Source organism: Electrona antarctica, assembly GCF_951216825.1.
Source record: "Electrona antarctica genome assembly, chromosome: 16".
Classification (NCBI taxonomy): Eukaryota; Metazoa; Chordata; class Actinopteri; order Myctophiformes; family Myctophidae; genus Electrona; species Electrona antarctica.
The window spans coordinates 3,135,130-3,160,875 of record NC_136797.1 but is presented as its reverse complement, the minus strand read 5'-3'; the positions used below and the strand labels follow the sequence as shown (position 1 = coordinate 3,160,875).

At 46.9% G+C, this 25,746-nt stretch overlaps 1 protein-coding gene across 1 annotated transcript in view; it reads right to left on the bottom strand.

Moving 5' to 3' along the window:
- Positions 1-1,577: 1,577 nt before the first annotated feature.
- Positions 1,578-25,746, bottom strand: part of sgtb (small glutamine rich tetratricopeptide repeat co-chaperone beta) — a gene marked incomplete at its 5' end in the record, with an annotated part of 34,207 nt that continues 10,038 nt past the window's right edge. The window contains 6 exons of the mRNA XM_079523684.1: positions 1,578-1,705; positions 8,061-8,144; positions 11,155-11,192; positions 15,311-15,373; positions 17,739-17,877; positions 23,438-23,542. Of these exons, the coding sequence (XP_079379810.1) occupies positions 1,588-1,705; positions 8,061-8,144; positions 11,155-11,192; positions 15,311-15,373; positions 17,739-17,877; positions 23,438-23,542 (547 nt within the window). The 3' untranslated portion in view covers positions 1,578-1,587. The remainder of the gene's footprint in view (positions 1,706-8,060; positions 8,145-11,154; positions 11,193-15,310; positions 15,374-17,738; positions 17,878-23,437; positions 23,543-25,746) is intronic.

The following is a 25,746-nucleotide window of genomic DNA, read 5'->3' as shown; positions in this document are numbered from 1 at the left end:
ACGAAAATTCAAAAAAATCCAATGGCAGTCCCTCAGTCAAATTTGGTCACATAATGTGAAATGAAATGAAATGAAATGAAATCTATATTTACCCAGGGTATCTGGGCTAAGCTCAAGAACTTGTTTCCAGCCAGGCCCTGCTCATAGAACACATTTCATCGTAGTGGTTGATGCCTTGTTCAAGGGCATTTCATGTCATGCTAGCTCTCACATGGTTGTGTTCTGCAGTGTTGCACTGATGTCTGCACGTCTACAATCCTCTCCTCAAAGCCCCCTAGTTCTCCAGAACAGTGGTTTTAATTTCAACCAGTGGTCCGGGGACCACCTGTGGGCCTTGAGGGGATTCCAGGTGGTCCCCCACACAGCTAAATGATGGAGCGTTGGTAACCAAATGAACCCTTATCAGATGTTTAACTCTTGAGAGCGTAAAATGAAACCAACATCTGCATTGCTTAATTTACAAGAAGTCTATACAATTATATAATGTAGAAGAATTGTTATTTTTGTCCAATGTTTGCCTGTTATCTCTCCTAATGGTACCAACATCAATACAGCCTGTTGTCTCTCCTAATGGTACCGACATCAATAAGGCTGTTTATCTATCTTATCCAACAACAACAACAAAATATTCTGTTTTGGATCTGTGAGGTTGAATGTCATCATAATGGTGGTTCCGTGGCTCAAATGCAGAATAAATAAATAATGGGCCTTTGATGTGAAAAGGGTTGAAAACCAACTGTTCTAGAATGTCCTCCTCGAAGCCCTACTTCGCATTAAAGTGCCTTCAATCATCTCACCCACGGTATGTGGCGTTCGTCGCAGCTGTGCGTTACGCTGCAGAGCTGAACCAATGGGTTTACAGAGATTGTGTAATCGTCACGTCATTATTATAAATATGGCCGCCGGCGCCGCCATTAACCGCAAATACATACATGTGCTCCTTTCAGATGGTTTTTCGGAAAAACGGAGGACCATAATTTATTAACTACAAACTGGCGTAATTCGGGAACTTATTCCCGAACTTTATTCAAATCTTGCAACCGAGTCCTGACTCCGAAATAGCTCGGAAAACATGTCCTTTTTTTGTTTTTTTATCCGATGTCAGAAGGAGACATCTGAAAGGAACCCTAACCCATCTGAAAGGAACATGATGTCAGAAGGAGACATCTGAAAGGAACATGATGTCAGAAGGAGACATCTGAAAGGAACATGATGTCAGAAGGAGACATCTGAAAGGAACCCTAACCCATCTGAAAGGAACATGATGTCAGAAGGAGACATCTGAAAGGAACCCTAACCCATCTGAAAGGAACATGATGTCAGAAGGAGACATCTGAAAGGAACATGATGTCAGAAGGAGACATCTGAAAGGAACATGATGTCAGAAGGAGACATCTGAAAGGAACCCTAACCCTAACCCTAACCCTAACCCATCTGATAACATGATTGGCCTTTATTAGTTTGGTTAAAAAAAGAAAAATAGAAAATGTGAAACTGTAGGGGGGGGAAAAGGGTGTTATTTTGTACTGATATCATTCTTCATGGATCCCCCCCGACACCACTGCTGTCGTGTAAGGGATGATGACATCATGATCGCTGGTCGTCCTCGGCGCTGCCGCTGAAGGAACGGCTGCGGATGTGGTTCCTCAACTGTTCTATGAGCTCTGGGTTCTGCTGCTGGATCTGCTGGGCAAACTGCTGTCCTCTAGAGGGAGACAGAGAGACAGAGAGATCAAACTGCTGTCCTCTAGGGGGAGACAGAGAGACAGAGAGAGACGAGGAGGGAGGAGTCAGCCCAGCTCCTAATCCAGACAAGTCTTGTCAAAACTTGACTATTGTAACTCCCTCCTTACTGGCCTACCGGCATGTGCACTTAAGCCCCTCCAACTGATCCAAAATGCCGCAGCCCGCTTGGTCTTCAACCAGCCAAAATTCTCACACGTCTCCCCCTTCTCCGCTCCCTCCATTGGCTCCCGGTCGCTGCCCGCACAGAATACAAAACTCTGATGCTGGCATTCAAAGCAACCAAAGGCATGGCTCTCCCATATCTCACAAGTATGATCGTACCCTACAAACCCTCCCGCGCACTCAGATCAGCCAACGCAGGGAAGCTGGAGGTACCTTCACTAAAAACGCCGGGACAACGCTCCACACGTCCCAAACTCTTCTCCCTTCTGGCTCCAAAACTATGGAATGCACTTCCCATCACAGTCAGAACTGCAGCCTCGCTCCCAATTTTCCGCCGTAGTCTGAAGGCCCACCTCTTCAGACTCCACCATGGCCCGTAGCACTTGCCCTAGCCTAGCCCCTTAGATAGCACTTTATGTAGACTTAGATAGTGTGGTGTATTTTCACACCTAAAACTCACTAAACCGTAGTAAACTCTAGAGAGATGAACTAGGCTGAAGCAAACTGTAGAGTAGTGAAAAACATCGTCAAAAAGCATCGGATCGGATCGGAGAAACACAGGCAGAGAGATGAACTGAAGATCCATGTTGACCATTTATTCAATCAAAGACAGAGGGAGAGAGCGTCCCGCGGCCCTGACCCGCGGGAGCTCCCAGCAGACTGACCGTAGCCAGCCCAGACTAGTGATTTTCACATTGACAACATGACATGATATAGTACAGAATTGAATTCAGAGGTGGAGTTTAAGATTAACATACACATTTGGTTAGCAGACAGCTGTGTGTTTTGATTCACACCTGTGACCAACTTCAAGCAGTATAACAAAAGCTTTAGCCACAGGGTACTTCATGAGAACCTCTGATGAAGGAAAGCCCCCAGACTAAGCACTTTTGACCAGACAATGAGTCTCCACTCAACCTGCATCAAATTCGCACAGAGACCAAAGTGTAGTCTAATATTATTGACAGAATATAGCATTATGGCCATATGGACTATATTCACGATTCCACACTCCCCCCTTATGACAATTACAAGATTGGCATACAGAAAAAATACATATAGTCCATATTCAACTGTAGTACACCCCCCTTTTGACTCCATCACAGCCTACCAAACATCAGGAAAAACAACAACAAATGACAACATTACACAAAGTTCCCAAAATGATTACAACTGGTTCAAATTACATGTTTACGTTCTTCTAAATGATTCTTCTTCTACACTTACAATTTCATCAATACCCTGTCTGTAACTTCAAATCACTTTCTTAAAACGAATTTCACATAACCTTATCGATCAATGATAGAAATGAAACTTTAAACATATACTGACATTAAATCACCACAACACTTTCGTCTTAACCCCTTTGTTTCACTTTGAAACTCCCACTTTGTTGGAATAATTATTGACCTTCAATCTTAATAACTAAACACCCAGTTTAATATGATATTAAGAGTAAAACATAGTCATAACCTTCATTTTCAAATAAGTTTTTCGGACATGTTTGATAAATTCATTCATATTTTGAAACTACTCCTTCAAAGGCTTGGTGAGCGCGATGCGGGGAAGGGAGTGGGGCGGAATAAGTCCGATGCCGATACGATCCTAGCCAGAGGCCACCTCCTGCTTCAGACTAACAAGTCACAGTTCAACTTAACCAGGGTACTATCGGGTTACGTTACTTATCCTGACCCTAACTTTTCAAGTAACTACTTGATGAACGCTAACTCCCTCACGTTTAAAGGCAAAAGTTCTCTCAATAATAACAAAAGAATCTTTGCACGTCGTGACACCCTAACTGCCTCTAGTTGACATTATCGTAAACTAAATTTAACACGAGAAAAGAATAATCAGCTCTACTAATTCTAAGACGATTTTATACTGAAGCGTATGAGAGGGGCACCGGGATCTCGGCCGTCTGACACAGAGCATCAATTAATCTCAATAAAGCTAAAATTATTTAAACATTCTCCAAATTACCCCATAGACTCTATTTCTTGAATCAACTTCTTAACTAATTTAAATTCGACAAAACACACAAACATCAACGTATGCCTACATATACGCTGAATAGACTCACATTTAGACACACTTTTTGAATACAGATAAAGACTATTGAATCTCTCCATCTATTATTAATAAACTTCTTATAATGTCGCATTTTTCATTGTCTCACCTCGTGTCCGTTCAGCCATGCGTGTCAAACAGAAGCTGCATGAAAGTTTGCTGTTGAACTCGCCCCGTCGCCGCTCTTCTTCCATTGTCCCATCCAACACAGCACCATACTCCCCCCTCCAGACATTATATGAATATGAAATATCACATAAATGACTGGAAAGAAAAACATGAACGCACGTGTAGCCACAGGCCCCATCGAAACAAAGATACGCCGCAAAACGAGCTTGCAGATCCGCTGTTTCCGAAGAATGAAATGAACGTGGTCGCCGTTCGTGACCACCTCCGCTGATGAAATGAAAATCGCTCCCCTGCTCCCGGTGCACGGACCGCTGATGAACTCCCTCGGTCCGCTGCTCGGTGAAGGCCGTGTAGAGACGTCCCCTTCCCTCGGGGTAGAGACTCGCCGCTCCCCGCCGAGACGTGAAGAGAAGCATGTTCCCCGTCGACGCGCTGTGGAGGCCCGCTGCACTCCTGTCCGTCGCCGTGTCCAGGTCTGCACTCCGCCGTCCGTTGGAGATCCGGAGCGCACCGTTCGCGCCGTTGTCCCCCATTCTCGCCGAAGAGAAGACCACCTCTTCCCGCTGTAGACGAACGCCGTTTCGCCGAAAAATCAAACAAACCTCCAACCGCCAAAATTAGACTGAAATTGTCCAAAAGCCCCCGCTGGCCCTCTGCTGCCTGGCGCCGTCGCACCAAAGACACCGGGTTTCAGGGCAACATCATGTGCCTCCCTTCGCCTGACGCAAAAACATGCATCAACACGACCGGGTCGGCACCATCATGTGGTGTATTTTCACACCTAAAACTCACTAAACCGTAGTAAACTCTAGAGAGATGAACTAGGCTGAAGCAAACTGTAGAGTAGTGAAAAACATCGTCAAAAAGCATCGGATCGGATCGGAGAAACACAGGCAGAGAGATGAACTGAAGATCCATGTTGACCATTTATTCAATCAAAGACAGAGGGAGAGAGCGTCCCGCGGCCCTGACCCGCGGGAGCTCCCAGCAGACTGACCGTAGCCAGCCCAGACTAGTGATTTTCACATTGACAACATGACATGATATAGTACAGAATTGAATTCAGAGGTGGAGTTTAAGATTAACATACACATTTGGTTAGCAGACAGCTGTGTGTTTTGATTCACACCTGTGACCAACTTCAAGCAGTATAACAAAAGCTTTAGCCACAGGGTACTTCATGAGAACCTCTGATGAAGGAAAGCCCCCAGACTAAGCACTTTTGACCAGACAATGAGTCTCCACTCAACCTGCATCAAATTCGCACAGAGACCAAAGTGTAGTCTAATATTATTGACAGAATATAGCATTATGGCCATATGGACTATATTCACGATTCCTCACTAGTATTTTAAACAGACTTATAGCTTGTTACGTAGATAGCTCTAGAATTGCATTTTATGTAGTCATAGCACTTTATAGTACACATGTATAATATATTATATAGTATAGTATGTATAGTTTATATGTATAGTTTCATTATATAGATACTCCACTGTTATGTTCTTAGTTTACGCATGATTCATGATAACTACTTTTTATATATGTGATGTATGCCATGCTTTTGTTATTGCTTAATGTAAGTCGCTCTGGATTAAGAGCGTCTGCTAAATGCCTAAATTGTAAATTGTAGAGATCAAACTGCTGTCCTCTAGGGGGAGACAGAGAGACAGAGATCAAACTGCTGTCCTCTAGGGGGAGACAGAGAGACAGAGATCAAACTGCTGTCCTCTAGGGAGAGACAGAGAGACAGAGATCAAACTGCTGTCCTCTAGGGGGAGACAGAGAGACAGAGATCAAACTGCTGTCCTCTAGGGGGAGACAGAGAGACAGAGATCAAACTGCTGTCCTCTAGGGGGAGACAGAGAGACAGAGATCAAACTGCTGTCCTCTAGGGGGAGACAGAGAGACAGAGAGAGATCAAACTGCTGTCCTCTAGGGAGAGACAGAGAGACGGAGAGAGATCAAACTGCTGTCCTCTAGGGGGAGACAGAGAGAGATCAAACTGCTGTCCTCTAGGGGGAGACAGAGAGACAGAGAGAGATCAAACTGCCTTCCTCTAGGGGGAGACAGAAAGACAGAGAGAGATCAAACTGCTGTCCTCTAGGGGGAGACAGAGAGACAGAGATCAAACTGCTGCCCTCTAGGGGGAGACAGAAAGACAGAGAGAGATCAAACTGCCTTCCTCTAGGGGGAGACAGAGAGACAGAGAGAGATCAAACTGCTGTCCTCTAGGGGGAGACAGAAAGACAGAGAGAGATCAAACTGCCTTCCTCTAGGGGGAGACAGAAAGACAGAGAGAGATCAAACTGCTGTCCTCTAGGGGGAGACAGAGAGACAGAGAGATCAAACTGCTGTCCTCTAGGGGGAGACAGAGAGACAGAAAGATCAAACTGCTGTCCTCTAGAGGGAGACAGAGAGACAGAGATCAGAACATGACGTAGCGATATCATCCTGATGACTACAAAACAATACTACAACATGACGCAGCGATAACATCCTGATGACTACAAAACAATACTGCAACATGACGTAGCGATATCATCCTGATGACTACAAAACAATGACTACAACATGACGTAGCGATACCATCCTGATGACTACAAAACAATACTACAACATGACGTAGCGATATCATCCTGATGACTACAAAACAATGACTACAACATGACGTAGCGATATCATCCTGATGACTACACAAAACAATGACTACAACATGACGTAGCGATACCATCCTGATGACTACAAAACAATACTACAACATGACGTAGCGATATCATCCTGATGACTACAAAACAATGACTACAACATGACGTAGCGATATCATCCTGATGACTACAAAACAATGACTACAACATGACGTAGCGATATCATCCTGATGACTACAAAACAATGACTACAACATGACGTAGCGATATCATCCTGATGACTACAAAACAATACTACAACATGACGTAGCGATATCATCCTGATGACTACAAAACAATACTACAACATTACATGACACAGCAATACCATCCTGATGACTACAAAACAATACTACAACATGACACAGCGATACCATCCTGATGACTACAAAACAATACTACAACATTACATGACACAGCAATACCATCCTGATGACTACAAAACAATACTACAACATGACACAGCGATACCATCCTGATGACTACAAAACAATACTACAACATGACGTAGCGATACCATCCTGATGACTACAAAACAATACTACAACATGACGTAGCGATACCATCCTGATGACTACACAAAACAATGACTACAACATGACGTAGCGATACCATCCTGATGACTACAAAACAATACTACAACATGACGTAGCGATACCATCCTGATGACTACAAAACAATGACTACAACATGACGTAACGATATCATCCTGTTGACTATAGGATCATCAGTGAACCAAGAACCTATCATCAATCTAACAGTAGAATATCAGTAGGCCTACATCGAAACCATAAACCCTATAGAATGCCAGATCAATAATGCCTTTGTCTACATAACGTGCTATCCATTTAGCCTTTGCATAACGCCTGTAGGTTGTCGAGGCTAGGGCATTAAGTGCTGCGGCTAAAGTGCAGTCTGAAGTGAGGTGAGTTTTCAGACTACGGCGGAGGATTGTGTGAGTCTGCATTTTTTGCGGATACAGAGAGAGATAGAGAGAGATTTTCACTGTTTTCAAAAATATGATTTAAAATAAAAGACAAACTGCACGTACAATTACTACAATATAGAGGCATGCAATTGGGTAAATAAAACATTAATGATTGCACTTAATATCGTCCATGTCGGGCGGAAACCTCGCTATGTCCAATATAGTAATATGGAGATGACAGTCTGTCTGCCCGACAGGCAGAAACGGTATGTAAATAATATGTACATGTTTCTGTATAATATTTATAGTAATAATATGACATGAGTAGTTTCTGTACTTACGCTTCGATCAAACTGGAGATGTCCGACATGCCCCCCACCCCCGCTGCTGGACCCCCCACCGCGTTGGTCATCATGCCGGACATTCTGACCAGAGAGAGAGAGAGAGAGGGAGAGAGAGAGAGATTACATTCTGATTATCAAATCAAATCAAATCAACCGTTATTTATATTGCACGTTATAACACAACCAAAGTTGAAGTGCTTCACAACAGAAGATAAAAACAGAATACATCAAGCAAAAAAAAACAAAAAACATAGCATATAGAAACCAGCGTGAGACATGGGTAATACTGTACAGGAGTCCTAAACCAGCGTGAGACATGGGTAATACTGTACAGGAGTCATAAATAGGTTAAAATCAGTTCACATTGAAAGCCAGGGAAAAAAGTGCGTTTTAAGAAGGGATTTGAAAATGTCAATTTGTTACTACAAATACTATTAACACTGCAGTGAGTGCAGTTTCTTCCAGGGGTGAAATGTCCCTTTAAGTCCAGCAACAGGAGGGATCGACACACATCATCTAAATGGGTGTACGGACCCTTTAAGTCCAGCACCAGGAGGACATCTAAATGGGTGTAAGGACCCTTTAAGTCCAGCACCAGGAGGACATCTAAATGGGTGTAAGGACCCTTTAAGTCCAGCACCAGGAGGACATCTAAATGGGTGTAATGTCCCTTTAAGTCCAGCACCAGGAGGACATCTAAATGGGTGTAAGGACCCTTTAAGTCCAGCACCAGGAGGACATCTAAATGGGTGTAATGCCCCTTTAAGTCCAGCACCAGGAGGACATCTAAATGGGTGTAAGGACCCTTTAAGTCCAGCACCAGGAGGACATCTAAATGGGTGTAATGTCCCTTTAAGTCCAGCACCAGGAGGACATCTAAATGGGTGTAATGTCCCTTTAAGTCCAGCACCAGGAGGACATCTAAATGGGTGTAATGTCCCTTTAAGTCCAGCACCAGGAGGACATCTAAATGGGTGTAATGCCCCTTTAAGTCCAGCACCAGGAGGACATCTAAATGGGTGTAATGTCCCTTTAAGTCCAGCACCAGGAGGACATCTAAATGGGTGTAATGTCCCTTTAAGTCCAGCACCAGGAGGACATCTAAATGGGTGTAATGTCCCTTTAAGTCCAGCACCAGGAGGACATCTAAATGGGTGTAATGTCCCTTTAAGTCCAGCACCAGGAGGACATCTAAATGGGTGTAAGGACCCTTTAAGTCCAGCACCAGGAGGACATCTAAATGGGTGTAATGTCCCTTTAAGTCCAGCACCAGGAGGACATCTAAATGGGTGTAATGTCCCTTTAAGAGGGATCGACACACATCTAAATGGGTGTAATGTCCCTTTAAGTCCAGCACCAGGAGGACATCTAAATGGGTGTAATGTCCCTTTAAGTCCAGCACCAGGAGGACATCTAAATGGGTGTAATGTCCCTTTAAGTCCAGCACCAGGAGGACATCTAAATGGGTGTAATGTCCCTTTAAGTCCAGCACCAGGAGGACATCTAAATGGGTGTAATGTCCCTTTAAGTCCAGCACCAGGAGGACATCTAAATGGGTGTAATGTCCCTTTAAGTCTAGCACCAGGAGGACATCTAAATGGGTGTAAGGACCCTTTAAGTCCAGCACCAGGAGGACATCTAAATGGGTGTAATGTCCCTTTAAGTCCAGCACCAGGAGGACATCTAAATGGGTGTAATGTCCCTTTAAGAGGGATCGACACACATCTAAATGGGTGTAATGTCCCTTTAAGTCCAGCACCAGGAGGACATCTAAATGGGTGTAATGTCCCTTTAAGTCCAGCACCAGGAGGACATCTAAATGGGTGTAATGTCCCTTTAAGTCCAGCACCAGGAGGACATCTAAATGGGTGTAATGTCCCTTTAAGTCCAGCACCAGGAGGACATCTAAATGGGTGTAAGGACCCTTTAAGTCCAGCACCAGGAGGACATCTAAATGGGTGTAATGTCCCTTTAAGTCCAGCACCAGGAGGACATCTAAATGGGTGTAATGTCCCTTTAAGTCCAGCACCAGGAGGACATCTAAATGGGTGTAATGTCCCTTTAAGTCCAGCACCAGGAGGGATCGACACACATCTAAATGGGTGTAATGACCCTTTAAGTCCAGCACCAGGAGGACATCTAAATGGGTGTAAGGACCCTTTAAGTCCAGCACCAGGAGGCCATCTAAATGGGTGTAAGGACCCTTTAAGTCCAGCACCAGGAGGGATCGACACACATCTAAATGGGTGTAATGACCCTTTAAGTCCAGCACCAGGAGGGATCGACACACATCTAAATGGGTGTAATGTCCCTTTAAGTCCAGCACCAGGAGGACATCTAAATGGGTGTAATGTCCCTTTAAGTCCAGCACCAGGAGGACATCTAAATGGGTGTAAGGACCCTTTAAGTCCAGCACCAGGAGGACATCTAAATGGGTGTAATGTCCCTTTAAGTCCAGCACCAGGAGGACATCTAAATGGGTGTAATGTCCCTTTAAGTCCAGCACCAGGAGGACATCTAAATGGGTGTAATGTCCCTTTAAGTCCAGCACCAGGAGGACATCTAAATGGGTGTAATGTCCCTTTAAGTCCAGCACCAGGAGGGATCGACACACATCTAAATGGGTGTAATGACCCTTTAAGTCCAGCACCAGGAGGACATCTAAATGGGTGTAATGTCCCTTTAAGTCCAGCACCAGGAGGACATCTAAATGGGTGTAATGTCCCTTTAAGTCCAGCACCAGGAGGACATCTAAATGGGTGTAATGTCCCTTTAAGTCCAGCACCAGGAGGACATCTAAATGGGTGTAATGTCCCTTTAAGTCCAGCACCAGGAGGACATCTAAATGGGTGTAATGTCCCTTTAAGTCCAGCACCAGGAGGACATCTAAATGGGTGTAATGTCCCTTTAAGTCCAGCACCAGGAGGACATCTAAATGGGTGTAATGTCCCTTTAAGTCCAGCACCAGGAGGACATCTAAATGGGTGTAATGACCCTTTAAGTCCAATGAGGGATCGACACACATCAAAGTCAGATTAATTTGACAACTTTAAAAATAGATCAAACAGGTCATGTGACCTGAGACACTCACAGCTGTTGGACCTGTTGGTTCTGCATCACACTGGCTGCCTGGAAATAGACACACAGAGTGCACACGCACACACACACACACGCACGCACGCACGCACGCACGCACGCACGCACGCACGAGCACACATATCACACACACACACACACACACACACACACACACACCGCTCAGTCATTTGTCTTGTAAATATGCTGACACGACATTGACTCCTCAGCGTTGAAAGGTGCATTCAAACCTTTTCCTCTCATATTTAGAGTGAAAGTCATTCTTTATTTTAAAAATATAGGTTAAGTATAAAATACGCCTTTAATTGGTTCATGTCTGTTTTTCAATAATAATCTAAAATCTATGAAGTATAACGTTCAGTATACGTTTAAAAAAAAACTTGTAGTGGAGTTTGAAGAACACATGTTTGCCCTTTAGATGTACTGGAGTAGAAGTACAAAGTATAAAATGTATATAGTAGAAGTGCATAGTATAAAAGGTATATAGAAGAAGTACAAAGTATAAAATGTATATAGTAGAAGTGCATAGTATAAAAGGTATATAGAAGAAGTACAAAGTATAAAATGTATATAGTAGAAGTACAAAGTATAAAAGGTATATAGTAGAAGTACAAAGTATAAAATATATATAGTAGAAGTACAAAGTATAAAATGTATATAGTAGAAGTACAAAGTATAAAAAGGTGTATATAGTAAAAGTAAAAAGAAGCCACATTTAAATCGACACGGCACAGCGTCATCTGTCATTTGTCTTATCTCGACAAAATATACGTCTCAAAAAACAAACAAAAAAAACATTGTAGTGGAATAAAAAGGTACAGTATTTTGCCTTTGAGATATTATACCCAGAGTAGAAGTAAAAAGTAAAATAGTAAAAGTATAAAGTGTGTACGACAACATATAGGTTCACAGAAGCAGACTTTAAATAGACCCGACACGCTCAGTCATTGGTCTCGTTAACGCGCCGATACGACACGTATTCCCACGGTCATTAAACATTCGCCAAGAATACACCGCGGCTGGCGTTATTAACCCATTCTGGACGAGACCCCCTTTTGGTGATGTTATACTTTAGCTATTGGAAAATAGCAGATCTACAAGCTCGTAGGTCTGCTATTTTTGAAAAATCGTGACAATGGGGCGCAAATCTTTGAATATATATATATATATATATTCTTTCACAGCGAACGTTTTTAACTCAAATCTTTGCTTCTGGGAGGGGGGGTCCCTGGAACAACATATTTTCAGATGGGGGGGTCGGCGGCCAATTACACATATTTCTGGGGGTCCTGGACATGAAAATGTTTGAGAACCACTGACATAGAAAATAATCCTCAGGTCCTCAGGTCGAAATGGGTTAAAGTCATTATATTATTCTATGTATATATCTCAGTTCCGAGCTGTCACATGTGACCGTGTCGTGTTAATTGGCTACATGTCGTGACTGACTAAAGAGCAGACTTTCTTGTAAAAGTCATTCTTTGCCAGGCGCGGCGGGCGAGCGAGGCGGGCGAGGCGGGCATGCCCAAACGTCTCACTTAGGACGCGTTTAGGGAGTCTGCACCTGTTGCTGTAACCCGCTTGGGTCTCACTTAGGACATCACGCACGTTGGGGAGAGATAAACACATGCACCTATTTGTATATGAAGCCATTGCTGGGATGCTCCCTGCTGCATCCCATTGCTGGGATGCTCCCTGCCTATATTTGCTCCGTGGCTTGGAACTGAACGATGGCCCCTATCAGAGTCAGACCTGCTCTAGTGATTTCTTAAAGCCCAAACCACACCTATAAGGGTCGGGTTGGGACAAAACAGTTTTTGTGGTTTTCGCCTTATTTTATGTTTTTTATAGAGGGACAGACAGTACGCTGACAGGAAATGGGGGAGTGACATGCAGTAAAAGCCGTCAGGGTCGGGAGTCGAACCCGCAGCACACTGCCAGACTCGGACTACCGGCCAAGGTGCCTGGACCGCTGAGCCACGGCAACTGTCTGGCTTGGGCCTACAAGCCAGACCTACAAGACCTACAAGACCTACAAGCTCGTAGCGCGGCACAGTCTGCTATTTTTGAAAAATCGTGAAAATGTGGCACAAATTTGGAATATGTATTCGTTCACAGCGAACGTTTTGAGCTCAAATCTTTGCTTCTGGGGGGGTACCTAGAATAACATGTTTTCAGATGGGGGGTCGGCGGCCAATTACATATATTTTTGGCGGTACATTTAGTCGACTAAAATCTTATGACATTATTATTATTATGACACTAAAACAGTCCAGGTGACTAAAATGTGACTAAAACTAAATGAAAACTATTCAAGAGACTACGACTAAAACTAAAATCAAAACTTGCTGCCAAAAACAACACTGCACACTGGGTCGGAGACACTCCGCTGCGCGTCGCGTCTCACTGCGCCTCTCAGCCGTTATAAAATACACGGTAACCTGAGACCTCACGTGGTGTTTACTATAAAAGCACCTTACCATTTTTACCATTTATTGAATTAGTGTAATTGGCTGCATGCAAACACACAAATTCACTTGCAGAAGCGGGCCTGCACCACACAAAAAACAAAAAACAAAGGGTCTATGAGTACATGAGGATGTGGGCAGTGACGTAGAGTCTGTGGGGGCCAGGGGGCCTCGGCCCCCATGAGGAATTGGACCACTAGGGGTCTCGGCCCCCATGAGTTATTGGACATGGGATCTTGGCCCCCATGAGGAATTGGACCACTAGGGGTCTCGGCCCCCATGAGTTATTGGACATGGGATCTTGGCCCCCATGAGGAATTGGACCACTAGGGGTCTCGGCCCCCATGAGTTATTGGACATGGGATCTTGGCCCCCATGAGGAATTGGACCACTAGGGGTCTCGGCCCCCATGAGTTATTGGACATGGGATCTTGGCCCCCATGAGGAATTGGACCTGAATATATTCGTCCCGTTTGTACCGCACCAGGTCGCGCCGCTCGTCTTGCATTGACTTTGTATGTAATCGGCCTATCTCACAGCCCGCTTTCCACGCCCACTTCCGGTAGATAGTGGTGTCATTTAACATTAGCATTTACACGTTTTTTTCTCTGGAGAATCTAAGTACATTTTCTAATGTAAAAATGTGACAGACCAATATTATTATGAAGCAAACAAGATGGTAAATCAGCTCGAACAGATAGAACAAACCTTACCTTGAGAAAACAAAAGTTGTAGACTTCTTAAATTACCTCTGTTAACATGTAGTGTCTATGGAGTGACGTCACGCTATCACCACTAACGCGGAAAGGGGGCGTATTAAGGGGGCGGGGAAATTCTGTGAGATAGGCTTATCACGCCACTCTAACCATCCAAGTCCGGCACCTTAACACCTCTTTTTTCCTCACTGTCATGGGGCGGGGGGTGGCGGGGGGTGGACCGCGTTGCCTGTCCCTTGTACACATGCAGATCGGGCATTGAAATGCTAATTTGGGTGCTTGTTTTCACCTGCCAGTAGGTATGGGTATGCATGCATACAGTACTGTACTCTGCTTAGGCTACTTGTTCACAATGAAACCACCACCAGCAAGAACACCCAGGCTGGCAACAGCGATGCCAGCCTGCCGTTGAAACCTTCCGAGCGGGGGCGGGCCCCCATGACTTCAAAACACTCCTGACCACCTACAAAGCACTAAACAACCTGGCTCCCCCATACCTCTGTGACCTCCTCAAACGTCATGTCCCCCTCCCGCTCCCTCAGGTCTGGTGATGCAAACCTCCTCGACGTCCCCAAAACCAAACTCGTATACGTGGGGTGACAGAGCTTTTGCCTTTGCTGCCCCAACCCTGTGGAATGCCCTCCCTAAGGCACTCAGAGATGCCCCCACCCTCCAAACTTTCAAAACCGCCATCAAGACCCACCTCTTCAATATTGCCTTCCCTAGCTAACCCCTCTCACTGTCTTTCTTTTTAATGTTTTTTAGCTTTTAGTGTTTTTCCTTTTTCTAATACAGTTTTATGTTGTTGTTACCTCTGTAAAGCCCCCCCCCCCCCCCCCCCCCCCCCCCATGTAAAGCGTCTTTGGGTACTCAGAAAAGCGCTATATAAGTTTGAGATATTATTATTATTATTATGGCGATTATAAAAACATTTCGTCTCTGGATGTGGGTAACGATATGCACTCACCATGCTAATGAAGGCAGGGTTGTTGATCAAACTGGCCATATCAAATCCTAGTCCCGCTGCCACCATCTGTGGACAGAACATGAAATAAGATCACAGGAATCTATTCAGGGTAACAGAAATAAGAAATAAGATCACAGGAATCTATTCAGGGTAACAGAAATAAGAAATAAGATCACAGGAATCTATTCAGGGTAACAGAAATAAGAAATAAGATCACAGGAATCTATTCAGGGTAACAGAAATAAGAAATAAGATCACAGGAATCTATTCAGGGTAACAGAAATAAGAAATAAGATCACAGGAATCTATTCAGGGTAACAGAAATAAGAAATAAGATCACAGGAATCTATTCAGGGTAACAGAAATAAGAAATAAGATCACAGGAATCTATTCAGGGTAACAGAAATAAGAAATAAGATCACAGGAATCTATTCAGGGTAACAGAAATAAGAAATAAGATCACAGGAATCTATTCAGGGTAACAGAAATAAGAAATAAGATCACAGGAATCTATTCAGGGTAACAGAAATAAGAAATAAGATCACAGGAATCTATTCAGGGTAACAGAAATAAGAAATAAGATCACAGGAATCTATTCAGGGTAACAGAAATAAGAAATAAGATCACAGGAATCTATTCAGGGTAACAGAAATAAGAAATAAGATCACAGGAATCTATTCAGGGTAACAGAAATAAGAAATAAGATCACAGGAATCTATTCAGGGTAACAGAAATAAGAAATAAGATCACAGGAATCTATTCAGGGTAACAGAAATAAGAAATAAGATCACAGGAATCTATTCAGGGTAACAGAAATAAGAAATAAGATCACAGGAATCTATTCAGGGTAACAGAAATAAGAAATAAGATCACAGGAATCTATTCAGGGTAACAGAAATAAGAAATAAGATCACAGGAATCTATTCAGGGTAACAGAAATAAGAAATAAGATCACAGTAATCTATTCAGGGTAACAGAAATAAGAAATAAGATCACAGGAATCTATTCAGGGTAACAGAAATAAGAAATAAGATCACAGGAATCTATTCAGGGTAACAGAAATAAGAAATAAGATCACAGGAATCTATTCAGGGTAACAGAAATAAGAAATAAGATCACAGGAATCTATTCAGGGTAACAGAAATAAGAAATAAGATCACAGGAATCTATTCAGGGTAACAGAAATAAGAAATAAGATCACAGTAATCTATTCAGGGTAACAGAAATAAGAAATAAGATCACAGGAATCTATTCAGGGTAACAGAAATAAGAAATAAGATCACAGGAATCTATTCAGGGTAACAGAAATAAGAAATAAGATCACAGGAATCTATTCAGGGTAACAGAAATAAGAAATAAGATCACAGGAATCTATTCAGGGTAACAGAAATAAGAAATAAGATCACAGGAATCTATTCAGGGTAACAGAAATAAGAAATAAGATCACAGGAATCTATTCAGGGTAACAGAAATAAGAAATAAGATCACAGGAATCTATTCAGGGTAACAGAAATAAGAAATAAGATCACAGGAATCTATTCAGGGTAACAGAAATAAGAAATAAGATCACAGGAATCTATTCAGGGTAACAGAAATAAGAAATAAGATCACAGGAATCTATTCAGGGTAACAGAAATAAGAAATAAGATCACAGGAATCTATTCAGGGTAACAGATGATGACATTGTGCTTGAAATAAGATCACAACAATGGTGGCGGTGACTCGGGGGTAAGAGTGGCCGGATGGGAACCGCAAGGTTGCCGGTTCGATCCCTGTGGGCTCCCCCAGAGTTAGTGTCGAAGTGTCCTTGAGCAAGACTCTGAACCCCTAATAGGCCTATCTCACAGCCCGCTTTCCACGCCCACTTCCGGTAAATAGTGGTGTCATTTAACATGAGCATTTACACGTTTTTTTCTCTGGAGAATCTAAGTACATTTTCTAATGTAAAAATGTGACAGACCAATATTATTATGATGAAAACAAGATGGTAAATCAGCTCGAACAGATAGAACAAACCTTACCTTGAGAAAACAAAAGTTGTAGACTTCTTAAATTACCTCTGTTAACATGTAGCGTCTATGGAGTGACGTCACGCTATCACCACTAACGCGGAAAGGGGGCGTATTAAGGGGGCGGGGAAATTCTGTGAGATAGGCCTATTGCTCCTGATGTGCAGGTTGGTGCCTTGCATGGTTTCCTCTGTCATCGATGTGTGAATGTGTGTGTGAATGGGTGAATGTAATGCACAATCTATTTAAAGGTGTGTGAATGTGTGTGTGAATGGGTGAATGTAATGCACAATCTCTGTAAAGCGCCTTGGATAAAGGCGCTATATGAATGCACCATTTAACATTTTTAACACTCTATTAGTAGTAGTAGTAGTAGTAGTATTAGACAGTAGTAGTAGTAGTATTAGTAGTATTCTCACTGGACTAGTAGCTTCTCTGTGTTTCTGCTCTGCGATCTTCAGGTTGGATTTATAGGTGTCGTTCTCTGGGTCCAGAACCAAGGCCTTCTGGAAGTAGGAGATGGCTTCTGGGTACTTGTTCATGGCCGTCAGAGCCAGTCTGCAGAGAAGAAAGACAGACAGACAGACAGACAGACAGACAGACAGACAGACACATTTTAGTCTAGTTTTTATTTGTTTGATGAAATTGTGGCTATATTTAGTCTTGGTTTTAGTCACCATAGCTTAGTTTTCATTTAGTTTCCATTTAGTTTTCCTCAGTGGAAAAAGGTAGTCGACGGACATTTCTTCGTCATAGTTTTAGTCGACGACAACAACGTCCACTGCCCCGTACTCACCCCATCCTGCCATAGGCCTTGCTGTAGGACGGGCCGTACTCACCCCATCCTGCCATAGGCCTTGCTGTAGGACGGGTCGATGCCGTACTCACCCCATCCTGCCATAGGCCTTGCTGTAGGACGGGTCGATGTACTCACCCCATCCTGCCATAGGCCTTGCTGTAGGACGGGTCGATGCCGTACTCACCCCATCCTGCCATAGGCCTTGCTGTAGGACGGGTCGATGTACTCACCCCATCCTGCCATAGGCCTTGCTGTAGGACGGGTCGATGCCGTACTCACCCCATCCTGCCATAGGCCTTGCTGTAGGACGGGTCGATGCCGTACTCACCCCATCCTGCCATAGGCCTTGCTGTAGGACGGGTCGATGCCGTACTCACCCCATCCTGCCATAGGCCTTGCTGTAGGACGGGTCGATGCCGTACTCACCCCATCCTGCCATAGGCCTTGCTGTAGGACGGGTCGATGCCGTACTCACCCCATCCTGCCATAGGCCTTGCTGTAGGACGGGTCGATGCCGTACTCACCCCATCCTGCCATAGGCCTTGCTGTAGGACGGGTCGATGCCGTACTCACCCCATCCTGCCATAGGCCTTGCTGTAGGACGGGTCGATGCCGTACTCACCCCATCCTGCCATAGGCCTTGCTGTAGGACGGGTCGATGCCGTACTCACCCCATCCTGCCATAGGCCTTGCTGTAGGACGGGTCGATGCCGTACTCACCCCATCCTGCCATAGGCCTTGCTGTAGGACGGGTCGATGCCGTACTCACCCCATCCTGCCATAGGCCTTGCTGTAGGACGGGTCGATGCCGTACTCACCCCATCCTGCCATAGGCCTTGCTGTAGGACGGGTCGATGCCGTACTCACCCCATCCTGCCATAGGCCTTGCTGTAGGACGGGTCGATGCCGTACTCACCCCATCCTGCCATAGGCCTTGCTGTAGGACGGGTCGATGCCGTACTCACCCCATCCTGCCATAGGCCTTGCTGTAGGACGGGTCGATGCCGTACTCACCCCATCCTGCCATAGGCCTTGCTGTAGGACGGGTCGATGCCGTACTCACCCCATCCTGCCATAGGCCTTGCTGTAGGACGGGTCGATGCCGTACTCACCCCATCCTGCCATAGGCCTTGCTGTAGGACGGGTCGATGCCGTACTCACCCCATCCTGCCATAGGCCTTGCTGTAGGACGGGTCGATGCCGTACTCACCCCATCCTGCCATAGGCCTTGCTGTAGGACGGGTCGATGCCGTACTCACCCCATCCTGCCATAGGCCTTGCTGTAGGACGGGTCGATGCCGTACTCACCCCATCCTGCCATAGGCCTTGCTGTAGGACGGGTCGATGCCGTACTCACCCCATCCTGCCATAGGCCTTGCTGTAGGACGGGTCGATGCCGTACTCACCCCATCCTGCCATAGGCCTTGCTGTAGGACGGGTCGATCGTACTCACCCCATCCTGCCATAGGCCTTGCTGTAGGACGGGTCGATGCCGTACTCACCCCATCCTGCCATAGGCCTTGCTGTAGGACGGGTCGATGCCGTACTCACCCCATCCTGCCATAGGCCTTGCTGTAGGACGGGTCGATGCCGTACTCACCCCATCCTGCCATAGGCCTTGCTGTAGGACGGGTCGATGCCGTACTCACCCCATCCTGCCATAGGCCTTGCTGTAGGACGGGTCGATGCCGTACTCACCCCATCCTGCCATAGGCCTTGCTGTAGGACGGGTCGATGCCGTACTCACCCCATCCTGCCATAGGCCTTGCTGTAGGACGGGTCGATGCCGTACTCACCCCATCCTGCCATAGGCCTTGCTGTAGGACGGGTCGATGCCGTACTCACCCCATCCTGCCATAGGCCTTGCTGTAGGACGGGTCGATGCCGTACTCACCCCATCCTGCCATAGGCCTTGCTGTAGGACGGGTCGATGCCGTACTCACCCCATCCTGCCATAGGCCTTGCTGTAGGACGGGTCGATGCCGTACTCACCCCATCCTGCCATAGGCCTTGCTGTAGGACGGGTCGATGCCGTACTCACCCCATCCTGCCATAGGCCTTGCTGTAGGACGGGTCGATGCCGTACTCACCCCATCCTGCCATAGGCCTTGCTGTAGGACGGGTCGATGCCGTACTCACCCCATCCTGCCATAGGCCTTGCTGTAGGACGGGTCGATGCCGTACTCACCCCATCCTGCCATAGGCCTTGCTGTAGGACGGGTCGATGCCGTACTCACCCCATCCTGCCATAGGCCTTGCTGTAGGACGGGTCGATGCCGTACTCACCCCATCCTGCCATAGGCCTTGCTGTAGGACGGGTCGATGCCGTACTCACCCCATCCTGCCATAGGCCTTGCTGTAGGACGGGTCGATGCCGTACTCACCCCATCCTGCCATAGGCCTTGCTGTAGGACGGGTCGATGCCGTACTCACCCCATCCTGCCATAGGCCTTGCTGTAGGACGGGTCGATGCCGTACTCACCCCATCCTGCCATAGGCCTTGCTGTAGGACGGGTCGATGCCGTACTCACCCCATCCTGCCATAGGCCTTGCTGTAGGACGGGTCGATGCCGTACTCACCCCATCCTGCCATAGGCCTTGCTGTAGGACGGGTCGATGCCGTACTCACCCCATCCTGCCATAGGCCTTGCTGTAGGACGGGTCGATGCCGTACTCACCCCATCCTGCCATAGGCCTTGCTGTAGGACGGGTCGATGCCGTACTCACCCCATCCTGCCATAGGCCTTGCTGTAGGACGGGTCGATGCCGTACTCACCCCATCCTGCCATAGGCCTTGCTGTAGGACGGGTCGATGCCGTACTCACCCCATCCTGCCATAGGCCTTGCTGTAGGACGGGTCGATGCCGTACTCACCCCATCCTGCCATAGGCCTTGCTGTAGGACGGGTCGATGCCGTACTCACCCCATCCTGCCATAGGCCTTGCTGTAGGACGGGTCGATGCCGTACTCACCCCATCCTGCCATAGGCCTTGCTGTAGGACGGGTCGATCGTACTCACCCCATCCTGCCATAGGCCTTGCTGTATGACGGGTCGATGCCGTACTCACCCCATCCTGCCATAGGCCTTGCTGTAGGACGGGTCGATGCCGTACTCACCCCATCCTGCCATAGGCCTTGCTGTAGGACGGGTCGATGCCGTACTCACCCCATCCTGCCATAGGCCTTGCTGTAGGACGGGTCGATGCCGTACTCACCCCATCCTGCCATAGGCCTTGCTGTAGGACGGGTCGATGCCGTACTCACCCCATCCTGCCATAGGCCTTGCTGTAGGACGGGTCGATGCCGTACTCACCCCATCCTGCCATAGGCCTTGCTGTAGGACGGGTCGATGCCGTACTCACCCCATCCTGCCATAGGCCTTGCTGTAGGACGGGTCGATGCCGTACTCACCCCATCCTGCCATAGGCCTTGCTGTAGGACGGGTCGATGCCGTACTCACCCCATCCTGCCATAGGCCTTGCTGTAGGACGGGTCGATGCCGTACTCACCCCATCCTGCCATAGGCCTTGCTGTAGGACGGGTCGATGCCGTACTCACCCCATCCTGCCATAGGCCTTGCTGTAGGACGGGTCGATGCCGTACTCACCCCATCCTGCCATAGGCCTTGCTGTAGGACGGGTCGATGCCGTACTCACCCCATCCTGCCATAGGCCTTGCTGTAGGACGGGTCGATGCCGTACTCACCCCATCCTGCCATAGGCCTTGCTGTAGGACGGGTCGATGCCGTACTCACCCCATCCTGCCATAGGCCTTGCTGTAGGACGGGTCGATGCCGTACTCACCCCATCCTGCCATAGGCCTTGCTGTAGGACGGGTCGATGCCGTACTCACCCCATCCTGCCATAGGCCTTGCTGTAGGACGGGTCGATGCCGTACTCACCCCATCCTGCCATAGGCCTTGCTGTAGGACGGGTCGATGCCGTACTCACCCCATCCTGCCATAGGCCTTGCTGTAGGACGGGTCGATGCCGTACTCACCCCATCCTGCCATAGGCCTTGCTGTAGGACGGGTCGATGCCGTACTCACCCCATCCTGCCATAGGCCTTGCTGTAGGACGGGTCGATGCCGTACTCACCCCATCCTGCCATAGGCCTTGCTGTAGGACGGGTCGATGCCGTACTCACCCCATCCTGCCATAGGCCTTGCTGTAGGACGGGTCGATGCCGTACTCACCCCATCCTGCCATAGGCCTTGCTGTAGGACGGGTCGATGCCGTACTCACCCCATCCTGCCATAGGCCTTGCTGTAGGACGGGTCGATGCCGTACTCACCCCATCCTGCCATAGGCCTTGCTGTAGGACGGGTCGATGCCGTACTCACCCCATCCTGCCATAGGCCTTGCTGTAGGACGGGTCGATGCCGTACTCACCCCATCCTGCCATAGGCCTTGCTGTAGGACGGGTCGATGCCGTACTCACCCCATCCTGCCATAGGCCTTGCTGTAGGACGGGTCGATGCCGTACTCACCCCATCCTGCCATAGGCCTTGCTGTAGGACGGGTCGATGCCGTACTCACCCCATCCTGCCATAGGCCTTGCTGTAGGACGGGTCGATGCCGTACTCACCCCATCCTGCCATAGGCCTTGCTGTAGGACGGGTCGATGCCGTACTCACCCCATCCTGCCATAGGCCTTGCTGTAGGACGGGTCGATGCCGTACTCACCCCATCCTGCCATAGGCCTTGCTGTAGGACGGGTCGATGTACTCACCCCATCCTGCCATAGGCCTTGCTGTAGGACGGGTCGATGCCGTACTCACCCCATCCTGCCATAGGCCTTGCTGTAGGACGGGTCGATGCCGTACTCACCCCATCCTGCCATAGGCCTTGCTGTAGGACGGGTCGATGCCGTACTCACCCCATCCTGCCATAGGCCTTGCTGTAGGACGGGTCGATGCCGTACTCACCCCATCCTGCCATAGGCCTTGCTGTAGGACGGGTCGATGCCGTACTCACCCCATCCTGCCATAGGCCTTGCTGTAGGACGGGTCGATGCCGTACTCACCCCATCCTGCCATAGGCCTTGCTGTAGGACGGGTCGATGCCGTACTCACCCCATCCTGCCATAGGCCTTGCTGTAGGACGGGTCGATGCCGTACTCACCCCATCCTGCCATAGGCCTTGCTGTAGGACGGGTCGATGCCGTACTCACCCCATCCTGCCATAGGCCTTGCTGTAGGACGGGTCGATGCCGTACTCACCCCATCCTGCCATAGGCCTTGCTGTAGGACGGGTCGATGCCGTACTCACCCCATCCTGCCATAGGCCTTGCTGTAGGACGGGTCGATGCCGTACTCACCCCATCCTGCCATAGGCCTTGCTGTAGGACGGGTCGATGCCGATGGCTCTCTCACAGTCGCCCGTCGCTTCTGTGTAGTTGCCCAGTTTACTGTGTGCTGCAGCTCTGTTCATGTGGACGCACGCACACACACACACACACACACACACACACACACACACACACACACACACACACACACACACACACACACACACACAGAACATTAGTGAGCATACGGTCACATGAAGATAATTAATTGTCTTGTGGGTTTCAACTTTCAAACAGTGGCATCGATGGGCCGTTGTACAACACAACCGAAATGCACACTTTATGCTCATGAATTTAGCGAAAGTATTTTGTCCTGCGTTTACAATCCAAACTATTAGTAGTAGCGGTATAGGCGTCTGGGGAGCAGTTAGAGGGTCTGAGTGTCCTGCTCTGGGAATACAGCTGAAGCATGAAACACTAAAACCACTTTACATCACAGTGAAGGTACATTAAAGTACCTGTTACAACAGTAGACAGCGTTTCTTAACTGTTTCTCTGCTTTCTACTAGGAATGTCCCGATTCCAATCCGATCCCAATACCTAAATGTCTGTGTTAGCCGATACCGATACCGGTGTCGTGATCTCATGTTGTATTTATAGCTATCTAGCTATATATCTATGGCTATATCTCGCGTTATGAGATATGAAAACGGCGACCGTCAATTTACCTTTTAGCATTGCTCCGGTTGCTATGGAGAGCCTCCGTCCCCACCAGCTATGGGATTTTTAAATTGAGCCTCCATTATAACAGGATTTTCAAAGCGCTGTATCTCTAAAGCTTCAAGCGCTGTCCATGGGGAGCCGCCACGCATCCTGACGATCGTAAATCCTTTGTGAGTTTGTATCGCATAGCTAAGGGGTCTGAGCTTACGGCTAACGATGGCTGTGCTCACAACAACAGCCCCCACCCCACTGAACTACCCGGAAATGAAACGAGGAGCGTAGAGTGAGAGCGGATGCGTGGCACACGTTACGTGTGCTTATGCTGCCACCTAGTGGCAGTAATGAAGTTAAACAGTACCTGTTACAATAGTAGACATCGTTTCTTAGGTCCAGGTCCATGTAAACAGTACCTGTTACAATAGTAGACAGTGTTTCTTAGGTCCAGGTCCATGTAAACAGTACCTGTTACAATAGTAGACAGTGTTTCTTAGGTCCAGGTCCATGTAAACAGTACCTGTTACAATAGTAGACAGTGTTTCTTAGGTCCAGGACTATGTAAACAGTACCTGTTACAATAGTAGACATCGTTTCTTAGGTCCAGGTCCATGTAAACAGTACCTGTTACAATAGTAGACAGTGTTTCTTAGGTCCAGGTCCATGTAAACAGTACCTGTTACAATAGTAGACAGTGTTTCTTAGGTCCAGGTCCATGTAAACAGTACCTGTTACAATAGTAGACAGTGTTTCTTAGGTCCAGGACTATGTAAACAGTACCTGTTACAATAGTAGACAGCGTTTCTTAGGTCCAGGTCCATGTAAACAGTACCTGTTACAATAGTAGACAGTGTTTCTTAGGTCCAGGACTATGTAAACAGTACCTGTTACAATAGTAGACATCGTTTCTTAGGTCCAGGTCCATGTAAACAGTACCTGTTACAATAGTAGACAGTGTTTCTTAGGTCCAGGTCCATGTAAACAGTACCTGTTACAATAGTAGACAGTGTTTCTTAGGTCTAGGTCCATGTAAACAGTACCTGTTACAATAGTAGACAGTGTTTCTTAGGTCCAGGACTATGTAAACAGTACCTGTTACAATAGTAGACAGTGTTTCTTAGGTCCAGGTCCATGTAAACAGTACCTGTTACAATAGTAGACAGTGTTTCTTAGGTCCAGGACTATGTAAACAGTACCTGTTACAATAGTAGACAGTGTTTCTTAGGTCCAGGTCCATGTAAACAGTACCTGTTACAATAGTAGACAGTGTTTCTTAGGTCCAGGACTATGTAAACAGTACCTGTTACAATAGTAGACAGTGTTTCTTAGGTCCAGGTCCATGTAAACAGTACCTGTTACAATAGTAGACAGTGTTTCTTAGGTCTAGGTCCATGTAAACAGTACCTGTTACAGTAGTAGACAGTGTTTCTTAGGTCCAGGACTATGTAAACAGTACCTGTTACAATAGTAGACATCGTTTCTTAGGTCCAGGACTATGTAAACAGTACCTGTTACAGTAGTAGACAGCGTTTCTTAGGTCCAGGACTATGTAAACAGTACCTGTTACAGTAGTAGACAGCGTTTCTTAGGTCCAGGACTATGTAAACAGTACCTGTTACAGT